Below are 19,622 nucleotides of genomic sequence, written 5' to 3' on the forward strand. Positions count from 1 at the left end.
ACAACACACTTGTTTATTTCAAATTTTAACATGATTCAGACTATTGCAGCACAATGGAACTTTAAGTGTTGAACTCACGATACTAATATGATCTCAACTAGTACGGCTGCAGATCACTTTTGGCTCCTTCTGGATTAATAATCAAAAGCAAAATTTAAGTGCAGCTCGTGTCCACCGGAAGTAATTAAGGAAACCTGGTTGATGTAATAGTTACAAGAGGCCCAGTACTAATTTTTGTGTATGTACATGTGCACTCGCCCCTTCTATATACGCATAATTTCAAAGCATATTTTACTGTATATTTTGTTTCTTTGCTCGGTACAAAATGTATTGCAAGTGTTGTTCGTTGTTTTTTGCTTTGTCCAAATATACTGAATTCCCTCTACAGACTCAGTTTTTTTCATTTGTTTGAATATAACACAGACAGTCATGTACTTCCTCCGTCCGCGAATAAGTGTACATCTAGCTTTTGTCTTAAGTCAAAATTTTAAAATTTTGACCAACTTTATAGAAAAGAGTAGTATCATATATGACATCAAATTGGTACATTATAAAACTACATTTTAAAACGAATATGCTGATGCTAATTCAGTGCCATAAATGCTGTTACTTTTCCTTATAAAGTTGGTCAGAGTTTTAAAACTTTGACTTAAGGCAAAATCTAGATGTACACTTATTCGCGGACGGAGGGAGTACCCAATAGTGATAGTCTGATGCCCTTTTAAGTGAGCAGGTAGATGAAGCAAAAAAAAAAGCAGAACCCTATCTGGTAAAGGAAAATTTGTGTCTACAATCTTTGTATACCAGTATATATGTGCATATGCTTCAGAGTGTATAACAGGCTCATTGATTATTTTGTTATTAAACAGTGCCTCCTGGAGATGACAAATCAAGCGCGCTAAGAAGGCAAAGCAAAGGCCGAAAATTTGTCTCCAAGAACCCTAGCTTTCTGCCTCCCACCGGTGCCGGCGCCGGTCCATCCTGTCTCCGGTGGCCCTATGGCCATGGAGGCGGAGTGGATCTCGGCCCTTGCCGGTGGGAGGGCTCCGTTTTTAGATCTTTTTTGAGCTTTGTTAGGGTTTGTGTCCTGCTCAAGAAGGCGAGACGGTGGCGGCTCCCTGAAGATGGAATAAAGGTCTCTCCGCCTAGCCCCCGTTCCGGTGATGCGTCTTGCATCGTTGGTGGGCGTGTGGAGTTGTGTCTCCGGCGGATCTGCCTTTGGTGGATTTGCTCGGATCTGTTCATCGTTCGTCTTCGTTCGTGTGTTTTCAGGTTGGATCCTTTTGATCTACACTCTTCATCTGCGGCGGTTGCTGTTCTGGTGCGTTGGTTCTACGGGGCCTTAGCACGATGACTTTCCGACTGTCTACTACAACAAGGTTTGCCCGGCTCCGACGAGGGAGGGGCGATGACAGCGGCGCGCCTTCGGCTCGCTTCAGTGCTTGTAGTCGTCGCTAGGTGGTCTACGGATCTGGATGTAATTTTTATTATTTTTAGTGTTCATTGTACTAACATGATTGAAGATGAATAGATTGGAAGTTTTTCCTGCAAAAAAAGGCCGAAAATTTGTCTGATTTCCTGTGCTTGGGTACGAGCTGGTTTGTAGCAATACAAAGGAAGATACTCTGCCTTTTTACAGTGGTAGATTTTATAGTGAGGGAGGTACTCTGTTTTTTTAGATGGAAGATACTCTGCTTTGTGGCAAGGGGAGATGCCGTGTTATTTCTGCCCCATTTTTGTACATCTAGGCTTAATAACAAGATTATGCTCTTTGTCAAGTAACTTTGTGATGGTGCACTTCTCGTGTTGGGGCCCTTATGTTTCACGAGACGATTGATAGTAAGTACGCATAAAAAACTTTCATGTGTAATCTTTAATTGGTAATACAGACTTGATTATGTGCCACTATTTTGTGCATCAGATCTGGTAAGGCTCTTCTTGTTTTTTTTGTTCCCTTTCTTTGTTTGTTCAGCAAAGGACATATTGATTCAAGTTATTGTTTGGAGAAGCTGAGACTAGGTCCTTAAAAAAAGTATAAAAGTAAAGAAATGGTGTCAAATAACGAAAGAAGATATTTGAATGATGTTGGTTTTGAAATTGTCATGATTATGCATCCTCGCTGTTGTAATGCCACAGTCAAAGCCCCTTTACCCGTGCTTTTACTTCTATCTTTCATATATGGCCCAATATACACATGTTTGCAATTGTTCATGTTTCTTCTGGATATGCACAAGTCCTTTCGTCTCAATTTTATTACATGAGCATTCTTGTTACACTGAAATTGTCAAAAATTGAAATGTTTCCGCCAACAAACCGAAGTGTCATTTTCAAATCCATTTGATTTTTGCTTTGTCTTACTATGAACAGTGCCGCTTCCCTTTTTTTCTCCGTGGCAACACACGGGCATTCGACTAGTACATTAACTAAAAGTGGGATGCTTTACTGTGTCTGAAAAGAGATCGATGCATAAAAATGTTATCTTCCATTACTCTCACAGTTATGGGGTATGGCGGTTAGCCATTCCATCGCATTAATTTGCCTTTAGGATTGAATGCGAGAATACATTTATCACTATTAGATTATCAAGAGACTTCAATCATGTTTCTTTGAACACAACTTACCACATGCTTTAAGATTTATTTTAAATGAGCATGTAAATATTATTACTACAAATATTATAAATCTTAGAAAACAACATGCAGCGTGTGCCATGCAAGGCTTGCTAGTATCCTCAATTCCCCGCAGATAACACACATACTATGCAATGGCATCCATCAGCAGCACATTCACCGTAAACCTTGCCCAAGTGGTATGTTTGTTTGCATTGTGTCAGACATGCATCTTTGGATGGACATGACTTGGAGACAACGTGTATACCGCAACCCTAGGGGAAATAGATCCATCGTCTATACTCTCCTTTGACATAACACCTACAAATTCATCGGTAATTAGAATGTTTCATACACATGTCCGTTAGAAAATAAGAACCATGCCTGCAAAATACCTGAACAAAGCACCAAAAGGACGAGGCCTAGGAGCACCACCTTGGTAGTCATCATCCTTGATAGAAGAACTTGTGGACCGTAGGAGGAATTGTTTATATGAGTTGTGTTTCGAATGGCAATATTACTTTCTGTGTTATCGATGAATAGATCCGGAGTGATCCTTTATATAGCAACCATGGTGCTTGTTATATGTGGAATAAATTAATAATGTATTCTCATTTTTGAGAGATATTAATAACATATTCTAAGTCAGGTATAATTTTATTCTTCTTTTATTCTTTAGAAATCAACTTATCATGTTTGCTAAATGTTTTGCTATACGGGCTCAAATTAGGACCCATTTAACAGGGGTGCTACTATGTATCGCTCTTGGGGAGCGGTACAGACGGGTCGCCTACAACGCGTACAATTGGGCTAGCTCAGTAATGTACACAACTCTTCACCCGATTTTCCTGGCGCGATATTTTTCCACAAAAAATCACAACGCATTTTTTCACTTTATTTTTTAATTTGGGTTGGCTTTTCATGAATTTAAAAATGCTCATGAATTCGAATAATATTCATGAATGTGAAAATGTTCCCGGGAACAAATATTGTTCTAGAATTTGAAAATATATTCATGATTTAAAAAATTGTTCATGGATTCAAAATGTCCATGAATATGAAAAACGTCCATGGATTCAAAAGATATACGTGAAATTTGACATTATTCCGAATTTGAAAGTATATTTATGAATTTATAAATCTTGGTGAATTTTTAAAAATATTCAATTTTTTGGAAAGCTTTCAGAAATTTAAAAAATGTTCATGAATTAAAAAAAACCACACAAAAAAGTGTAAGAAATTAAAGTCCAAATGTCGGCTTCCCAGAGTCGGCTTCTCCTACTCCCACTAATGGGTCGACGTGGTGGACACATGCTATAGGCCATCGCAATGAGAGATGTAACAATTGTATATCTCTCAGTGCAATCTGCGATGGCCTAGCCTGGTGGCTGGTGCGTACTTCTAAACTTGTAGCAATCTGAGTGTGCGTTGTGGACGAAAGGCAGGAATCGACTTATCTAGTACAATTTCGGCATGAATCCATCTTGATTTTTTTTTTGATATTCTATTTTTGCATATTTGTTCACCCCATTTCTTGAGCTGACGACATATTATGGTTTCTTTGTCTATCGAGGTTCGCAAGCATGAAAAGTTGAAAACCAAAAAACTAGAAGTGACAATGGTGTGTGCAGTGCCCTAACAAGATGAAAATTTTTAGCTGGCGAATCGCCCACACTGTTGTTTACCCACTGGCGCTAAAGCTGCAGTGAAGATCAACTCCCACTGATTATGTTTGCTACTCCCTCCGTCCCATAATGTAAGACGTTTTTCTGACACAACATCCTACATTATGGGACAGAGGGAGTACTTTTGTGCTCGTATTGTCAGTTTGCTAAGGAAATTTGAGAATGTGTTAAATCAGAATTCAGCATCAGCCTGAACCTTTTTTCAGAATAAAACAGTGGCTGCTACAACGGCCATGGTGTGTATGTATTCCTGGACAATGAAGCATATGAAACTGATACATAACCATGCACGAAGCAGCATCTAGCACTCTCAAAGTTTCCAACACTTGTCTCATCGCAATATGTTGTCAAAGTTCTTCTCTTCTCTGGCCGTTGCCAGGATCCAATCTCTCCCTGTTGCCTCCTAGTACTTGACCCGTGTTGCCTCCTAGTACTTGACATGTAGTACTATTTCGGTTCGCAAGGATAATTTTAAGATTTTTTATCTGCCATCCTCATGTTTTGGCCTAAAGAAAACAGCAAAAGTCTCAACATGCCCTATCGTCTGCTGATCATTTGAACCTCCTCTGGGAGGAGAGTTCAGAGATTGGACCAAAGGGAGAGAAAACTGTACAGTTCTCCAAAAAAGATATGCCAGCAAACAATTTCTTTCTCAAAAAAAACTAAGCATTAAAAGATGGTTTTAGCTGACCTCATATAATTATGTTACAACAAGAACATGAATTTGCGTTCACAATCTTGGCAACAAGATCCAGTAATCTTAAATAGGAAAAAAAAAAGATTACTGCAGTAACATTATGTTGCTCAAAAAGTACTCATTTGCTGCAGTAACATAACCTGACATGTAGTACTTGTTCAGCACTTCAGTTCACAAGGTTAGTGATGATTTATCACCAAACCATGCACAAGCCATCATCATCTCTTGATCGGCAGATAATCCTAGCTCAGGACAAGCCCTCATACTCTGCTGATCATCTGAACCTCCTAGGGAGAGAATTTGTGATTGGACCAGAGCAGAGAGAGCAAACTATACAGTTCTTTAAACGGTACTACATGCATATACATATAGGATCACCCTTACACAAATGTTTTACCAAACTGACTCACGAAGTCCAAATTCTCGACAAAAATTAGGCATATACATTTTGTGAAAACACAAATTAGCAGATTTTATCACGAAAACTTACATGTAACTGCTTTACTACCCTATGTACATGAGTGATTCTTTTTAGAACATTTTGAAACTTCATAGTTCTCAGATTTTTTTAACTGTCCAAGCGAGCTTGGCTTCAGCCATTCCATGCCGAGCACCCTGCCCTTCAGCATACTCAACAATTTTCAATGCGTGTATATGCCATAATGGAGATGATAACTTACTGAAGTCTCAGGTATGCCCAGAACAAAAAGCAATTATCTAGCAATGTGTACTAATAAGATCCAAATACGAGGAACGGGTGAATGCAGAAAAACAGCCAACTCAAAAGGCAATTCATTTTTCTCATGAAGGATGAACAAGATTAACTAGCTATCAGGCATTTGGAACAGAGCCATACTTCGTCCAAATATAAAGAAGTGTGTGTTCATGATTTTGAGAAAAAATATCTTATATAAGGAAAATCTGTGAATATCAAAGCAGTTGCAATGATCACTGTAGCAGTGCCTCTTATAAAACATATGAACATCTTCATCTCACTAGATGGACATTGCAGTCTACTATTATGTGCACCGCAGGCCAAAAAAATGCAACAAATAACGAACTACTCAAGATCTTCATTCAGTTTTGTTGAGCTAGTGAAGCAAAATAAAAGCTTACACGATCTTCAGGCAGCAATATCTGTAGTTCCCTGAACATATAACTCAAGATTCAGTTTACATCTTATGCTCGCCAGTAACATTGCTTTGCTAAAAATGAACACTAACCAAATTCACTAAATTAATAAAGGCATATCAGTGAGCCAGCATGAAGAAACTATCGTCATCTCTACTTCTCTAGAGCGAGACAAACAACTAGTTGTAGACATGTCATTATTATCGACTCATCAAAGTTCAAAAGTAACTCCTTGGAGAGATGAATTTAGAGAGTTGGGAGAGCAAACTGTAGAGTGTAGAGCTTTCAGAATGATAAGAAAAAGCATCCGTCTGCAGATGCATTTTCCAGCAAATTAAACAACATAGCACATGGTTCATACTGCAGCAGCAAGAATTGGAGGTTCATTACAAGATACTCCATTCACCCAATTACACGCGCCAACGACATGGGGAAACTATCAAGCTGACTGACAAAAGCGAAAAACAATATGAGAAATCAAGCAAGCACCACTGAACCAAAAGAGCTACTAAATAGTGACATAATTCATCACAAGACCCCTTTCGCCTCCAAGCTTGTCATCTTTCTTGTTGATGAGAGTGGCGTCCTAACCTGAGCATATTCAACCATACCTTGTCAATGTGCTGCGTCACAGGGAGTGGGCGTCACCCTTTCTGCATTCATAGATTTGTCGATGTGATTCCAAAAAGGGAATGACATGATACTATATAAATAGCCACTTAAGTAAGCATAATAAGATGTAATTACGTAGCACTCAAAGTTTGGTTGGGAACACTTGAAATGTAACTTGATATCTGATTAGCAATGTTTTTAAGGCGGTAAGGTGACCTAAGGCGAGCACCCACCGCCCTGACGCCTAAAGGGGATGCCTAAGTGCTTAAAGTGGGCATAATTGCAAGGCGCTGCCAGGGCGCCATGCCGCCTAAGTGTCCAAGGCGGGATGCTTTAAAACAATGCTGAATACATTGTTTTGTTTGTTCCACTAACTTATATGGAGTATTTCTTAACATTTGTCCCCAACTCACAATAAAGGGCTATACCTTAAAAACCGTACTGATTAGAGATTCATTGTTTTGTTTGTTGTACTAACTTATATGGAGTATTACTTAACAGTTGTCCCCAAATCAGAACAATGGACATATAAATAAAACCATACCTTGTGGATTGTAGAAACTCATGTATGGAATCAAAGCACGGAAAATTTCTCTCTTCCATATCTTCTTCCATCGCTGCGACTTGACATTAATCTCGTAGATGCCCAGATCTGTGGTCACGAAAACGGTATCACTGCCCTCCACTGATCCAACCAGTATAAGGTAAATTTCCTCGGGATTTTGGATGGGTAGAAGGCTGCTGAGATTGGTAATTCTACATTGACTCCATGACGCAACTCTGTTGGAATCCATCAGTCTTGACCATATGTAGAGGGTTAGCTTATCCACATGTGCAAACCCCAAGCTGCCATCCTCCATCGCCATGAGGATAGGGGCACTGATAGTGTGAGAATACTGAACCGGTGCATCAATCAGTGATAAGCTATTAGAGGTCAAGTCGTACTTGAGAATTTCTGCACCGTCGTCATCAACATACTTAAGCATGAAGTGAAGTGCTCCTTCGACAAGGAGAGGGGGCATTGGCTTGATGGATGCATCGGCTGGAAGATGAAGATCAGGGCATGGCTTGACCCACGCATCGAATTGAGGGACGGGCTTGCTCCAATCACCGGTCTCTGGCAAGGACACACAGGCGCGTGCAACACAATCATCATGATCATCCTCATCCAGGCCGACAAAGACCAGCTGGATGGGAGCCGAGTGACAAGTGCGGTGGTCACAGCCGCTCACGGCACAGAGCACGGCGGCGGCGCGGCGGCGGTCCCAGATCCAGGGGCGGGGTAGCTCCCTCCGGCAGCCGGTCATGGGGTCCCAAACGACGAGAGCCGTACGTAACTGATATGCATCAAAGCAGTCTAGGAGGACGCGGCCATGGCGGCAGTCCCACGCAGTGTAGTAAATGTTCCCCCATTCGTCGTCGGGAATGCGCGCGCCGAATTTGGCGGTGGATTTGAAGTATGGGATGGGGTCTTCTACCTTGGTGGGGTGGGAGCCGTAGTGCCAGGTATGAAGGAAACCCAGCATGGGGGGAGCTCCATGGTGCTCGTGGTAGCGACCGCGGAAGCGAGGGGACGAGAGGAGGCCGAGCCAGAGCTTGCTGGCGAGGGAGGCGCGCAGGAGGTGCGCGGGCTCGTCCGGCGGGAGGCGGAGGAAGATCTCCTCGAGGAGCTCGTCCGGCAGCGATGGCGGCGGCGGCGGCGGCATGGCGGAGGCGGAGGCGGAGGCGAGGGTTTCAGTCGGGAGGGGGATCGATGTCGATGTGGATGTGGAGTGGAGTTGTGCGGACAAAATCTCTGTTGTAACCTTTTGTGCTAACAAAATCAAGAATTGACCTCGTTTCTGAAGAAATTTTAAATCTGACCTTTTTTAAGTGGCCGTGTACCTAAACTTACTAGTAGAAGGCCCGTGCGTTGCTACGGGCAAAAGCTGAATTCCCATGCGTTGCCCCGGAATAATAAAAATATGAGCACGTTGATCAAACTATTCTTCCAATTTAGAAATACGGGTTAAGTATGGTTACATTCAGATTTCATCATGCAACGACAAATATAAATTCTCTTCACTTTTTTCCTTCTGGCAATCTTCATATGTCTTTAACTAACCAAATCGATCGCCACCACCACCCAAGAACTCATAACTGAATATATATCATCCATTTTTAAGTAGTATTAGTACTCTCTCTCTAAAGAAGAAATATAAGAGTGTTTCGATCACTAAAGTAGTGAATCTAAACCCTCTTATATTTCTTTACGGAGGGAGTACCAGTCAACTTCACGCATCCATGTGTCACTATTATAAGGTACACAAAGATTGACAGTCAATATTACAAGGTACATAAAGATTGACAATCACTATTACAAGGTATACAAAGATTGACAAATTCACGTAAGCCTCTTATTTCAGCAATAATAGCACAATCAATGCAACCTTCAAATAATAAGCTCATTGTATATAGGAAAGGTTCCATTTATCTTGAATCAAGATTTTTCAATAATAAGTTGGATATTTATCTAATGTTTTTGAAGCTGGGGGATATGTATACAATTAGTATCTTTATTACAAACACAATGGCCTGGTCGTGGTCACAGCAGCAGGCGTCGAGGTCTTCATGGTGCCACCGCTCTCCTTTCGCCTCTCCGCCAAGTTGAGAGACGGTGCGACGAGAGCAAACCTGTCACCGGCCTTTAAGTCCGTCCGCTTTCACGCCGGCCACGGTGGTCAACCTCGCCCCGAGCATCGACTTCTTCAGATGCGCGATGGCAGATGCCTCGCTCTCCCTCGGAAACACCATGATGGACACAATCGACCTTGCCCTGCCCGCCGGCATGGTCGCCATCACAAGCATCACCTTCCCGTCTAGCCCGCGCTCGCCGACCGCCTCTCCCACAACCCGCTCAACAACTACCCGGCTCCTGCTTCCATGAAAATGCAATATATTTCATAGTCACCAAAAGGCAACAAAAGTAAGATCACCAATTAAATCCTAGTATGATGAAACATTTATGCCAAAATAGATACGAAGCAACTCATAGATTAAAGTTAAATCTAGCAATATAGTACACGTGGCACCAGAGTAAACCCCATATTAAACAATGTGGTAGATAGTGTTTACCTGAATGCTGACAGAGGTATACCAAGTAACAAAGCTAGTTACAGCCAAAGCTCGATGCCTCCAAACCAAAGTTTAACTCCTAACAGGAAATGTCTCCAAATCAAGCTAGCTGCGGCCAAACTTTGAAACCTGAAAAAATGGAGGGGAAAACGAAATCAGGAAAGGCAAGAGAAAGAAAGTCATATAGGATAAAATTATCTCACTGCTCCAAACATATACAGTACTGCTAAGAAATCTCCTTATTAGTTCTTTTATAGAATTAGCCCACTGATGAGATAAGATAGTAAATATAGTTATTTCTTACAACAATCTTTGGAAGATTAGTATTAAACATATACATCGGGAATTCACAAAAAAAAACATATACATCGGGAGAAGAAGTGGTTTTTTCCAGAGAACCAACTGAACAAAGAAACTACAATTAATAAAGTAACACATAGTCCGTGATGTAATTCGTAGCAGTACAGGTCCGCTGATGTTACCGCACAAACACAAATTACCTGAAGCCTGCCAATCAAATTGAGTACGGTACGTATTAAAAGAACTACTATGTGAGCTAAGGAAGCAGCATCGAGGACGCAAGGAAATACGATTGTCACTTGTCAATACATTCCCCTAATCTCCCGAATTATACACTACATGCTCATACACTTCTATTTTTGCATCCTATATTATGTTTGATAGCTCAGTTGTTCCTGAATTACACCAAATAGAATATCAATTCTTTTGGAAAAGGTAGACATCCATATAAAAGACATGGTGTTTAAATACTTTTATTAAAAGCCATAACTTAAGTTCACAGAGGCAATAGAACAAATTATCTATAGTTTCCTTGTGCTCTAGATTGTAGGTTCATCACAGGTGCAAGATAAGAAATTAAATTGCTTTGAAGAATATAAAGATAGCAAATGAAGAAATCAGCCGCTGCCTACCGGACTCAGGTTTGCAGCATACAAACATATATACAGACCATGAATGTACTATGACTTCAGAAGAATATACATTAATCCGCCATATTGTAGGGAAACAAATCTGGAGCACAAAGTAGAGAGAAACACCTGTAACACACGTGCATGATATAACACTACCTGAATGTAACAAAATATAATTGTATTTCTAATGGAACAAAATAGAGCTGTGAGCATTAACACTGTATCTGGGCATGGTACTCAAGATGCTTCTTTATTTTTTGTTCTTATTACATCATGTACACTTCAAAGAGAGGCGCCGACTCTACAACTTTTCAAGCATCAAACTATATAAGAGTAATTACCCGTGCATTTTGCCACTGTTTGTTAGAAATACATCACATCAGAGATGCAGAACCCATTTTCTCTTAGGTCAATAACAAACATTAAACCTTGGAGACGGGATTAGCAATTCCGTGGAACATTAACTTCTCCCACTGGTTCAATACACTCTTCAATTTTGATGCTTATTTTAGCAGCATGGTAAATGCCATTTGCTGCTTCAATACACTATATATGCATGGTTATGCAAATCAAAATTGAAAGATGGACTGCTGCAGAAGTGTAGAAAACATGCATGGTGGTGTTGTAAGAGTGAATACTTATTTATGAGATAAATCGGCATATGAGCTGATACTGTATAAATTAGGAAGAAAAAATTGAACTATGCACCATTGAAAGACAAATTATGAAGTCCACATTTTTGCTGAGACATATTGCAGATTTATATTAGCATTCAACATCTATTCACAGAAGACAAAAAAGGTCAGTCGATTTGCAAAGCACACATCTGCATGAATATGTCACAAGTTATATGTTTGTCTTAAGGTTACAGAATGATGATCAATTCTCAGGGTAAAACTAACTGTAACATGCCTCTCATTATTATTTTTGTTAGAGAAGAAGTTACATTTGCTACGTACTAAAATTGTTGGGGTTCCAGACCTTGGGTTATCTGAAGTGTGGGTAAGTTGTAGAGGTTAACAGCATGGACATCATTCCAATTTTACGGCATGGGCAAAAACATGTCAGAATGCAAGTATGCAGGTCATGTATCCCATTGTTTCTGCTTCTGCAATGAATATGTTGAAAGGTGAGTTACCTATTAGGGAGAGACTCAGCTCAATGTCCGCAGCTGAAATCAGTGTATCCTCTTTCTGTCAACCTTCTGTATCTTTGAAATCTTCAAGCTCATGTCATGGTATTTGCTTCAAGGACAACAAACAAATCAGGTATGTGATCCAACAAGAGAAAGGCAATTTAACAAATCCATTCAGAAATTGAGAGGTTGATAGCATTTTACTTATGTGATGACTACCTCGACCAAAATCCATATATCTTGGAAGATGCAGGGCACCAATCAGAACCATATTAAAGCAGTAGACAGAGAGGTCCGCGAAGAAGAAATAAATGCAAGAACAGAAAAAGGGAAAAGGAAAAGGAAAGTGAAGTGTATTACTGTATTGATGCCACGACGAACATACGACCTCGACCCCTTATCACCTACAGTGCAACACGGAGGAATGAAGAAACAATTTGTAGTCCCAAGACTGATGCTGGATTCTACATTGTTGAATCTTTAGATGCATTGGTAAGTGGATATATAATGAAACTGCAACAATACAAAGCTAAATAGATTCTTATAAAAGGATTAAATAATCAACTAAAGGAATGTCTAAAGATGAAAATTATTTGCATCAGACCCATCGGAAGTAGCTTTTGCCATGTAGTTTATGAGCTAAAGCTGAGCATTTACTAATCGATAAAAGCATCAAGCATCATCAGCTATAAAACAAACTACATTTTCTAATAAGATGGCACAGGCATGAAATGCCGAAGAAGCAGTCATGAGAAATCTGGACCTTCCTCGAGTTGCCTTTGTGTAAATAGGAGGCATTTTTGTCTATGTAACCCTGAGAGCACAGAACCAAGCATGAGAAATCTGAACCTTCCTCGAGTTTCCTTTGTGTAAACAGGAAAATTGAAATCCTTTGCCACACATCTGAACCTTCCAAGAAGCTGCTATCAGGGTTACACAAAGGCAACAAAAACTACTCTGAAAATTTCATTGATAGCTAGAGATCTTGGTCCTGACAAGCAAAATAGGCAGTCATGTTTTTATTTGACAAAATAATCTAGCATATTTACTTCAGTTTAATTAAACCTCCAACGGAGACTAACAAATGATGGAGGATGCAGCCATCATTGCAAAAGCTTCGCCAGCATCAAAAGTTGGAGCACCCCGCTGAACGGATAAGGTACTCTTATACTACATGCTCACACTGCCAAACACTCCATAAGAATAATAAACAATAACATTCAAATTTATTTCAAATGGTAGAATATTCATCAAATCAAACAAATCAATATTGCTTGACGTGATCTCACTCCTGCGCAGTGCTTGCTATGTGTTCATCATCTACTTACGCCTCATTGGTGTTTCGCTTCGTGGCTGAGGACTTCGACGATCAAGAGGCGTTTCTTTTGTACTCCCTCCGTTCCTAAATAGAAGTCTTTATATAGATTTCAATATGGACTACTTACGAAGCAAAATGAGTGAATCTACTTACGCCTCATTTTTCACCATGAATGTTATTTCGTGGTGAAAATTTGCAAGATGCTAAAACTTCTGATCTAATTTCATGTCTCAAAATTTCATATTTTTTTATTCTGTTTTTCATTTTCTTTTAAATTTACTGTTCATGGATGGTGTAGGTGCATCTGGGAGTAGAAAATCCACTCTGTTATATTTTTATATTGCATGGTTTGTTTCATGTCTTGTAAGCTGGTCCTACAGCACCATGTACATTGTATCGTGTTTCTTTTGCCTTTTCTATTTTTCAGGGTGACATTAATTTAATGTCGGGTCTATGCCTTCTTTCTAAAAAAATCAAGATGTTCATGTAAGCAATGTAGGAGCGATAACCCACCTCTCTTTGCTTCTCTTCTTTTCTCTTGTCCTGCTGCGCATTGAAAATATTCTCTGACTTCTTCGGAGTGACATCCATCCATTCCCAAATTCATGCGCAGACTCATGGCGAAGCTCCACACGGCTTGTTCAGATTTGACTATGCCATGACTTCTCAATTTTCTGACAAGGATTGGTGCAGATCTAAATAGGAAAGGTAACAAAAAATAATCATCAGAGTCATGTTGCACCAAAATCAAACAATTTCTCTATATCTCCGCCACTCAGTCAAAATGTGTATGCACTAAATTAGAGAGCACATGAGAAACTTTTTAAGCAGCATAAATGGATGATTACTGCGGTTGTGAGCTCTAATTAAGCTAGGTGTTCAGGCATACAGTAATCAAAACAAATGGCACAACCGAACTAACGATGAGCAATATGATGCACATAGATTACAGGTGCCTGAATCTAACCTAGAGATAGAAGCTTGGTGATGCCTTCGGCAAGTTCAACGACCTCGCCGGCCCGCAGCACAGGGTCAACGGTGCCATGACAACAAAGGACCCTAGCTGAGGCAATCGTCCACGACGTGATCTTCCTCGTCTGCATTGTCGAAGTCTTCTCACCCCAGCCCCCGGTCGAGTTGTCGTCGATCGGGAGTTCCGAGGATTGAGTGGCTGTGCAGATCAAATCGGCGGGCATCATGACCTGCAGCGCTCAGCAAGGAGCTATGCGGGGCGGCACCATGGGAGCCACACGAGCGACATGGCGAGGTTGGGGCGCTCCTTGGCCGCGGGAGGCGAGCAGGGAGAGACAGAAGAGCGGCGGCGTGGTGGCGTGCTTCAATGACGGCGAGGTCGATGGTGGGAAGGCGTGACCAGATCGACCTGTCGCGCAGCCGGCCGCCACCGCTCGCAGACAGAGAGAGAGATGTGAGAGGGGAGGGACTTCCATGGGAGAGAAGAGAGGATGCGTTGACCTGTGCAGCTCGCCGTCGGATGCGTCATGTGTGCCGCCGCCGCCGCAAGGGAGACAGGTCATGGAGGAGACCGCGCGGGCGCGAGTGCCGTTGCGATGCGCGAGTTGTGGGAGAAGACCGGAGCGATGCAGGCGTGGCGGTGCGGGATCCGGTAGGTGGTCGGATGGGTGTGGCTGGAGGTGGGGGGAGGGAAGGAAAGGAGGAGGCCGAGCCGAGCGGTGGCGGCGCAACCTCTACGAACCCTAGGCGTGAGAGGGGATCGAGCGCATAGGAGAGGGAGGAGAGGAGCGTCTCGTGGGTGCGGGCTGAATGATAAAAAAACCGGTTGAAAAAAAACCAGTCGAAAAAAAACCAGACGAAAGTGGGGGGACTATTCAACCAACTCGTCCATTAGGAGTAGAGATTTAGAGCATCCCAACCCTGATCCGTAAACCTCCTGCTACAGTCCGGACCGCGGAAGCTATCCAATGTCAATTTGTATCGGTCTGCGGTGTGGTCCGAACGTGATTTCTCCCGTAAACCAGAGACGAAAGTGGGGTAGGTTTGCGGGAGTCCGGACCGATCTCAAGCTCGTTGCTGACCGTCCTGGCCCACCAAAAAACCCTCCCGCCTCCCGCGTGTTTTTGGTCAGCGCCACTCCAAAGGGTCGGCGCCCGCATTCATGCCCGGCCAGAGCAGACGCAACCGCTCACTGGCACCGGCATTGAAGCGGCGCGCCGGCCAAGAGAGCGCCACCCGCACCGCATCCCGTTGCAGGCAACTGTCACGCGTTCAAACGACACGATGGCCGCCCGTTCTCTGTCTGCCTCCAGGATTGATGGCACGCGGTTGCCGAGTCTCCTCCGGCGCCACTCGTCCGTCCCTCTATCGCCCACCGGTGCTATATAAATAGATGCCCCGATGCCCCGGTCATAGTCACAGTCATCCCTCTCCGCACCACTTCCCGCCATGGACCCCCCCCCCCCCCCCCCCCCCCCGCGCAGCCAAAGCTCTCTGGGATGGGCTGACATCGGAGTAGAAGAAGGCCATGGCCGCCATTACTGCCGACTGGCAGGTCGGCAGGTAGCCGGTGGACGCCTCCTCCGACGTGCCAACGCCACCCTCCTCTTCCTCCGCGACACCCTCCTTCTCCGCTCCACCCTCACCGGTGCATTGCACCATGACCACCGACAAGCCCTGTGCCCACTATATGGACATGGTGTACGGAGCGGGAGGGCCAGTTTCGAAAGGCGCAGGCTGACGCCAACTACAACCACAACTTCCTCTAGGAGCATCTGCATGCAGAGGAGTAGGTCACCGCCGGCAGGGCCGCCGGGCCGGACGAGGACCTGGCGGAGCAGGAGGCACTACTTGAATCCTACCGCTCCGCCCGCGAGATACAGCTCGCCCGCTGGCGATACCGGCAGCGGGTGGCGGAAGTGGCGGCCGCCGGCATGGAGTGCGACGACGAGGCGGGCGAGGCGTTGTTCGGCGCCGCCGACAACGAGGAAGAGTAGTGCACGGTAGGTCGTCACCACTCGTGTCCCAAAAAGGCCACCACCCCTCCCGTCCCGTCGACGCCAAGCTTGGGGGCGACATGGAGGCGGACGACTTCAATTCTTGTATAGAGGCGGCACGTGCGGGTTGCCGTTGAAGATGCCCTTAGCACCCCTAGTAAGCGCCCGTGTAACCATATACTCCCTCCGTTCCTAAATATAAGTCTTTGTAGAGGTTTCACTATGGACTACATACGGAGCAAAATGAGTGAATCTACTTCTAAAATGCATCTATATACATCCGTATGTGGTTCATAGTGAAATCTCTACAAAGACTTATATTTAGGAACGGAGGTGCCCCGGCACACCAACCAGCAAAAAGAAAAGATCACCAACTAGCACCACTCCCCTTCCCCGATCACGTGCAGAAAAAGTCCCACATGTTGTCCTTCCCACCAACCCATCGCATGCCTCGTCTTCTCACTGCTCTTCTTCCTCCCAGATCTCCAACCACATGTACCTCCTCTGATGGCCACCATGCAACAAGAACTGCATAAAAAAAAATTAACTGGCTTGTAACCTAATGAAAACATATTGATAAGGGGTGGGGGCAGTGAGACATGCGCAAACCCCATCTAAATCCAGGCAAAAAACGAAGGAAAAAAAATAAGAGGACATGCCCCCCGGACTATGCATAGTACATTGGGGCAAAATACTGTGTGATTGTAGGCAATATAGATATTAAATTGAGGCAAAAAAAGTGTGATTGTAGGCAAACTGTGTGTTTGATTGCAGGCAAAAAATTGTGCTGCCATGTAACATAGTTAGTAGTAGTATCAATTTATAATTCATTGATCTCGCATTGACGAGTTTAATGAGGACACAACTTTAGGATTGTTCATTATCAGAGTTATTTTAAGGCAACTACCTACAGTGTGTTGGGCAAGTTTTGGCAAAAACTCAAGCAACCTAAGTAACAACCATTAACGAAAATCTAAACCATGTCAGGCAATTAAGTAAACAAAAAAAACATCAAGCAAAAGTTTAGGATTGTTCATTATCTGAAGTATTTCACCCCAGACACAAAAAAGCTCAATCTCCGCTCAGGGTCAAAAAACAGCTACCCCCGCTCATGTGTTATCTGAGGCAACTACCTACAGAGTGTTGGGCAACTTCTGAAAAAACTAACAACCCACTAGGATTGAGTTTCATCCAATCTTGTGCTGGTATGAAAGCTTCTAGGGCACTAACTGAAAACAACTAGCAAGTCCTGGAACCATGCCATGCATCCTAAGTAACAAAAACTAAAGCCCATTTGGGCAAATTCTGAACAATACCAGGCAATTCAGTAACAACCGGCAGGCAAGTTTTGTTACTTAGGATCAAAACTACACAAAAAAGCTCAAATTCTCAACTCAAGGATCAACAACTACGTGACATTCGGGCCGATAAAAATATTCCTAATGTAAGCAACGCATTGGTGTGTCCGAGTTTTTTGTACTCTAAAGTAAGCAAAAGTTGAATGCGTTGACTAGTAGCAAAACTCCATAGTAGAAGGATCCGATAAGAGCTCATAGCAAGACTCTGACAACTCGCTCCAAAAATCCAAGCAACTAGGGCTAACACGCCTGCAACTCCACCATGGCACCCCCTTAAAAGGCCCTACAACTTCGTCGTAAAGGGGATCTGGCAACACAATTCCGACAACTCGCGACACAAATTCAGGCAACTCGTACTCACGTCCCTGACCAAAAACCATCATGCCACCGTAGTTCAGAACGATGAGCGGGGGAGATCTATCGTGAGATACTACACCGTGTGCGCCTCGCCGTCGGCCACATACCCACGACCACATGCACACATGAAAACTGCCCCCACCTCCCCCACCCCACCCCCCCTGAAATCAACATGCCCCCACATCCCCTCGGTCCAATCTGACCTTGATTTGAGTGGAATAAAATGCATGTGTGAGGGAATCAATGACGCTTACCGGCGATTTGAGGCCCAATTCCTCGACCGCTGACAATGACTAAGGCAAGTTACCACTTCTCTCGGGCAACTAGTGGTTATCATTTAGCCACTTCATCGATATCCCCTAGACAACAAAATGGTGGTGAAGTTTACCCGAAACAACTTCTTTCTTTATCCCTAGGCAACTAGTGGTTGCAGTTTAGGCAGCATGCATCTTGTACCAGACAAGAAAAGAAAATACTAGGAAGTGTGCAGTAAGCAAACATCAACCATCTCTGTACAAAAATATGCCGGATAATCCATATGAATTTGCATATGTCGCTTATTACAAAAAAAAATTAACCATGATTTTTTTAAGTTCATAATGTGGTTGTAAGCGACTAGAATTAAACATTGAATTAGCGAAGCACTAATGAATAGACAAAAAATAGGCTCTATGAGCCAACTTGCCGCAGGATGAAGATATGCCGGCATTGTACTGTCTCGTACAGCCGCCTTAAACCTGTAGGCATGATTTTTCATGCTGAAAGCAAGAACTAGGGATCATGGTGAGCAGATTTTGCAGAAAAAATTGGTAGGCTCATTCATCAATCAGAGCATCATGTACAACGCCCAATTCAACCCCTCACCACCTCCGTGAGTGAGCCAGACCAACAACAACCAAACTCGCGTAAGGAAAAGTCATGGCTGAAAATACTGAATATTGCGACTAACCTACTCTTGAATCCCTAGTTTTGATTTTGAGGTTGTCTCTGCTGGGCAATAACCAAATGTGTGATGGTGCGAGAAAGAAGCACGTATTGGGGAAAATCTTACCTTTGTTCGGCCCGTGTACGAGAACTGGAGCAGTTGCCACTTGCCGGCGTAGCAGTTCATCCCCAATCCCCAGTTCGCCCGTCGACCGCCACCCCAACCCAAGCTCGGCGACGGACATGGGACCGGAGTGAAGGGTCCCGCGGCTGCTTCCGTTGGTCAGAGCTCTTGGGATCGCGCGGCGGCGTTGGCCCGGATCTGGCGCCTCCCACTCCTGCACGCGAGGTGGTCGTGTTGCACGGACGCGCCGCGCGGGTACCTTCTCTGCACGAGCGCGGCGCACGGAGGATCGTACCTCCGCCTGGTGGTCACCGCGCGCGGATGGCGCTCTGGCCCCTCTCTCTCCGCAGAGTGGTATTTCTCCTCCCTCTTCTCCCCATGCCTCCCAAAATCTAGTAATCTCCGGTAGCTCCGCCAGCCACGGAATCGATCGATGAACGCGGCGGTGGATTTGGGAGAAGAAGCTGCCATGGGTTGCATTTCACACCCTTGTAGCCGCAGACGAGGTGGGTGGCGTCGGGAGTTGGCTGGAGGAGCAAGGCGGCGGAGCGCGTAGCCGGGAGGATGAGTGCGGCTGGCGGGCACGTGGCCTGGCCAGGAGGAGGAGCGGGGCGGCGGCCGCGTATGGAGGAGGCGCGGGGCTTGAGTAGAGTGGAT

At 43.8% G+C, this 19,622-nt stretch overlaps 1 protein-coding gene and 1 long non-coding RNA gene across 34 annotated transcripts; both read right to left on the reverse strand.

Moving 5' to 3' along the window:
- Positions 1–6,405: 6,405 nt before the first annotated feature.
- LOC120961797 (uncharacterized) lies at positions 6,406–8,619 on the reverse strand. Of its 2 annotated transcripts, none has more exons than XM_040391274.3 (2): positions 7,279–8,619; positions 6,406–6,775 (listed from the first exon to the last, which is right to left on the reverse strand). In XM_040391274.3, exons 1-2 carry the CDS (start codon positions 8,438–8,440, stop codon positions 6,738–6,740), a joined length of 1,200 nt encoding a protein of 399 aa, XP_040247208.1. In that variant the 5' UTR covers positions 8,441–8,619; the 3' UTR covers positions 6,406–6,737. The 2 variants fall into 2 exon arrangements, with proteins under 2 accessions (XP_040247208.1, XP_040247209.1); XM_040391275.3 differs by having other exon boundaries at positions 6,457–6,713; positions 7,279–8,598.
- A 489-nt stretch (positions 8,620–9,108) lies between these two features.
- Positions 9,109–19,622, reverse strand: LOC109746935 (uncharacterized). 32 transcript variants are annotated; one of them, XR_012183476.1, is made up of 9 exons: positions 18,969–19,236; positions 18,172–18,276; positions 16,554–16,730; positions 13,747–13,928; positions 12,276–12,319; positions 11,919–12,024; positions 10,781–10,880; positions 9,849–9,977; positions 9,109–9,648 (listed from the first exon to the last, which is right to left on the reverse strand). It is a non-coding gene; the product is annotated as an uncharacterized lncRNA (long non-coding RNA). The 32 variants fall into 32 exon arrangements; XR_012183487.1 differs by lacking the exons at positions 16,554–16,730; positions 18,172–18,276; positions 18,969–19,236 and adding exons at positions 12,135–12,154; positions 12,679–12,818; positions 14,201–16,462; XR_012183485.1 differs by lacking the exons at positions 16,554–16,730; positions 18,172–18,276; positions 18,969–19,236 and adding exons at positions 12,135–12,154; positions 12,679–12,818; positions 14,201–16,462 and having other exon boundaries at positions 12,276–12,379.

Source organism: Aegilops tauschii, chromosome 5 (genome assembly GCF_002575655.3).
Source record: "Aegilops tauschii subsp. strangulata cultivar AL8/78 chromosome 5, Aet v6.0, whole genome shotgun sequence".
NCBI classification, from domain to species: Eukaryota; Viridiplantae; Streptophyta; class Magnoliopsida; order Poales; family Poaceae; genus Aegilops; species Aegilops tauschii.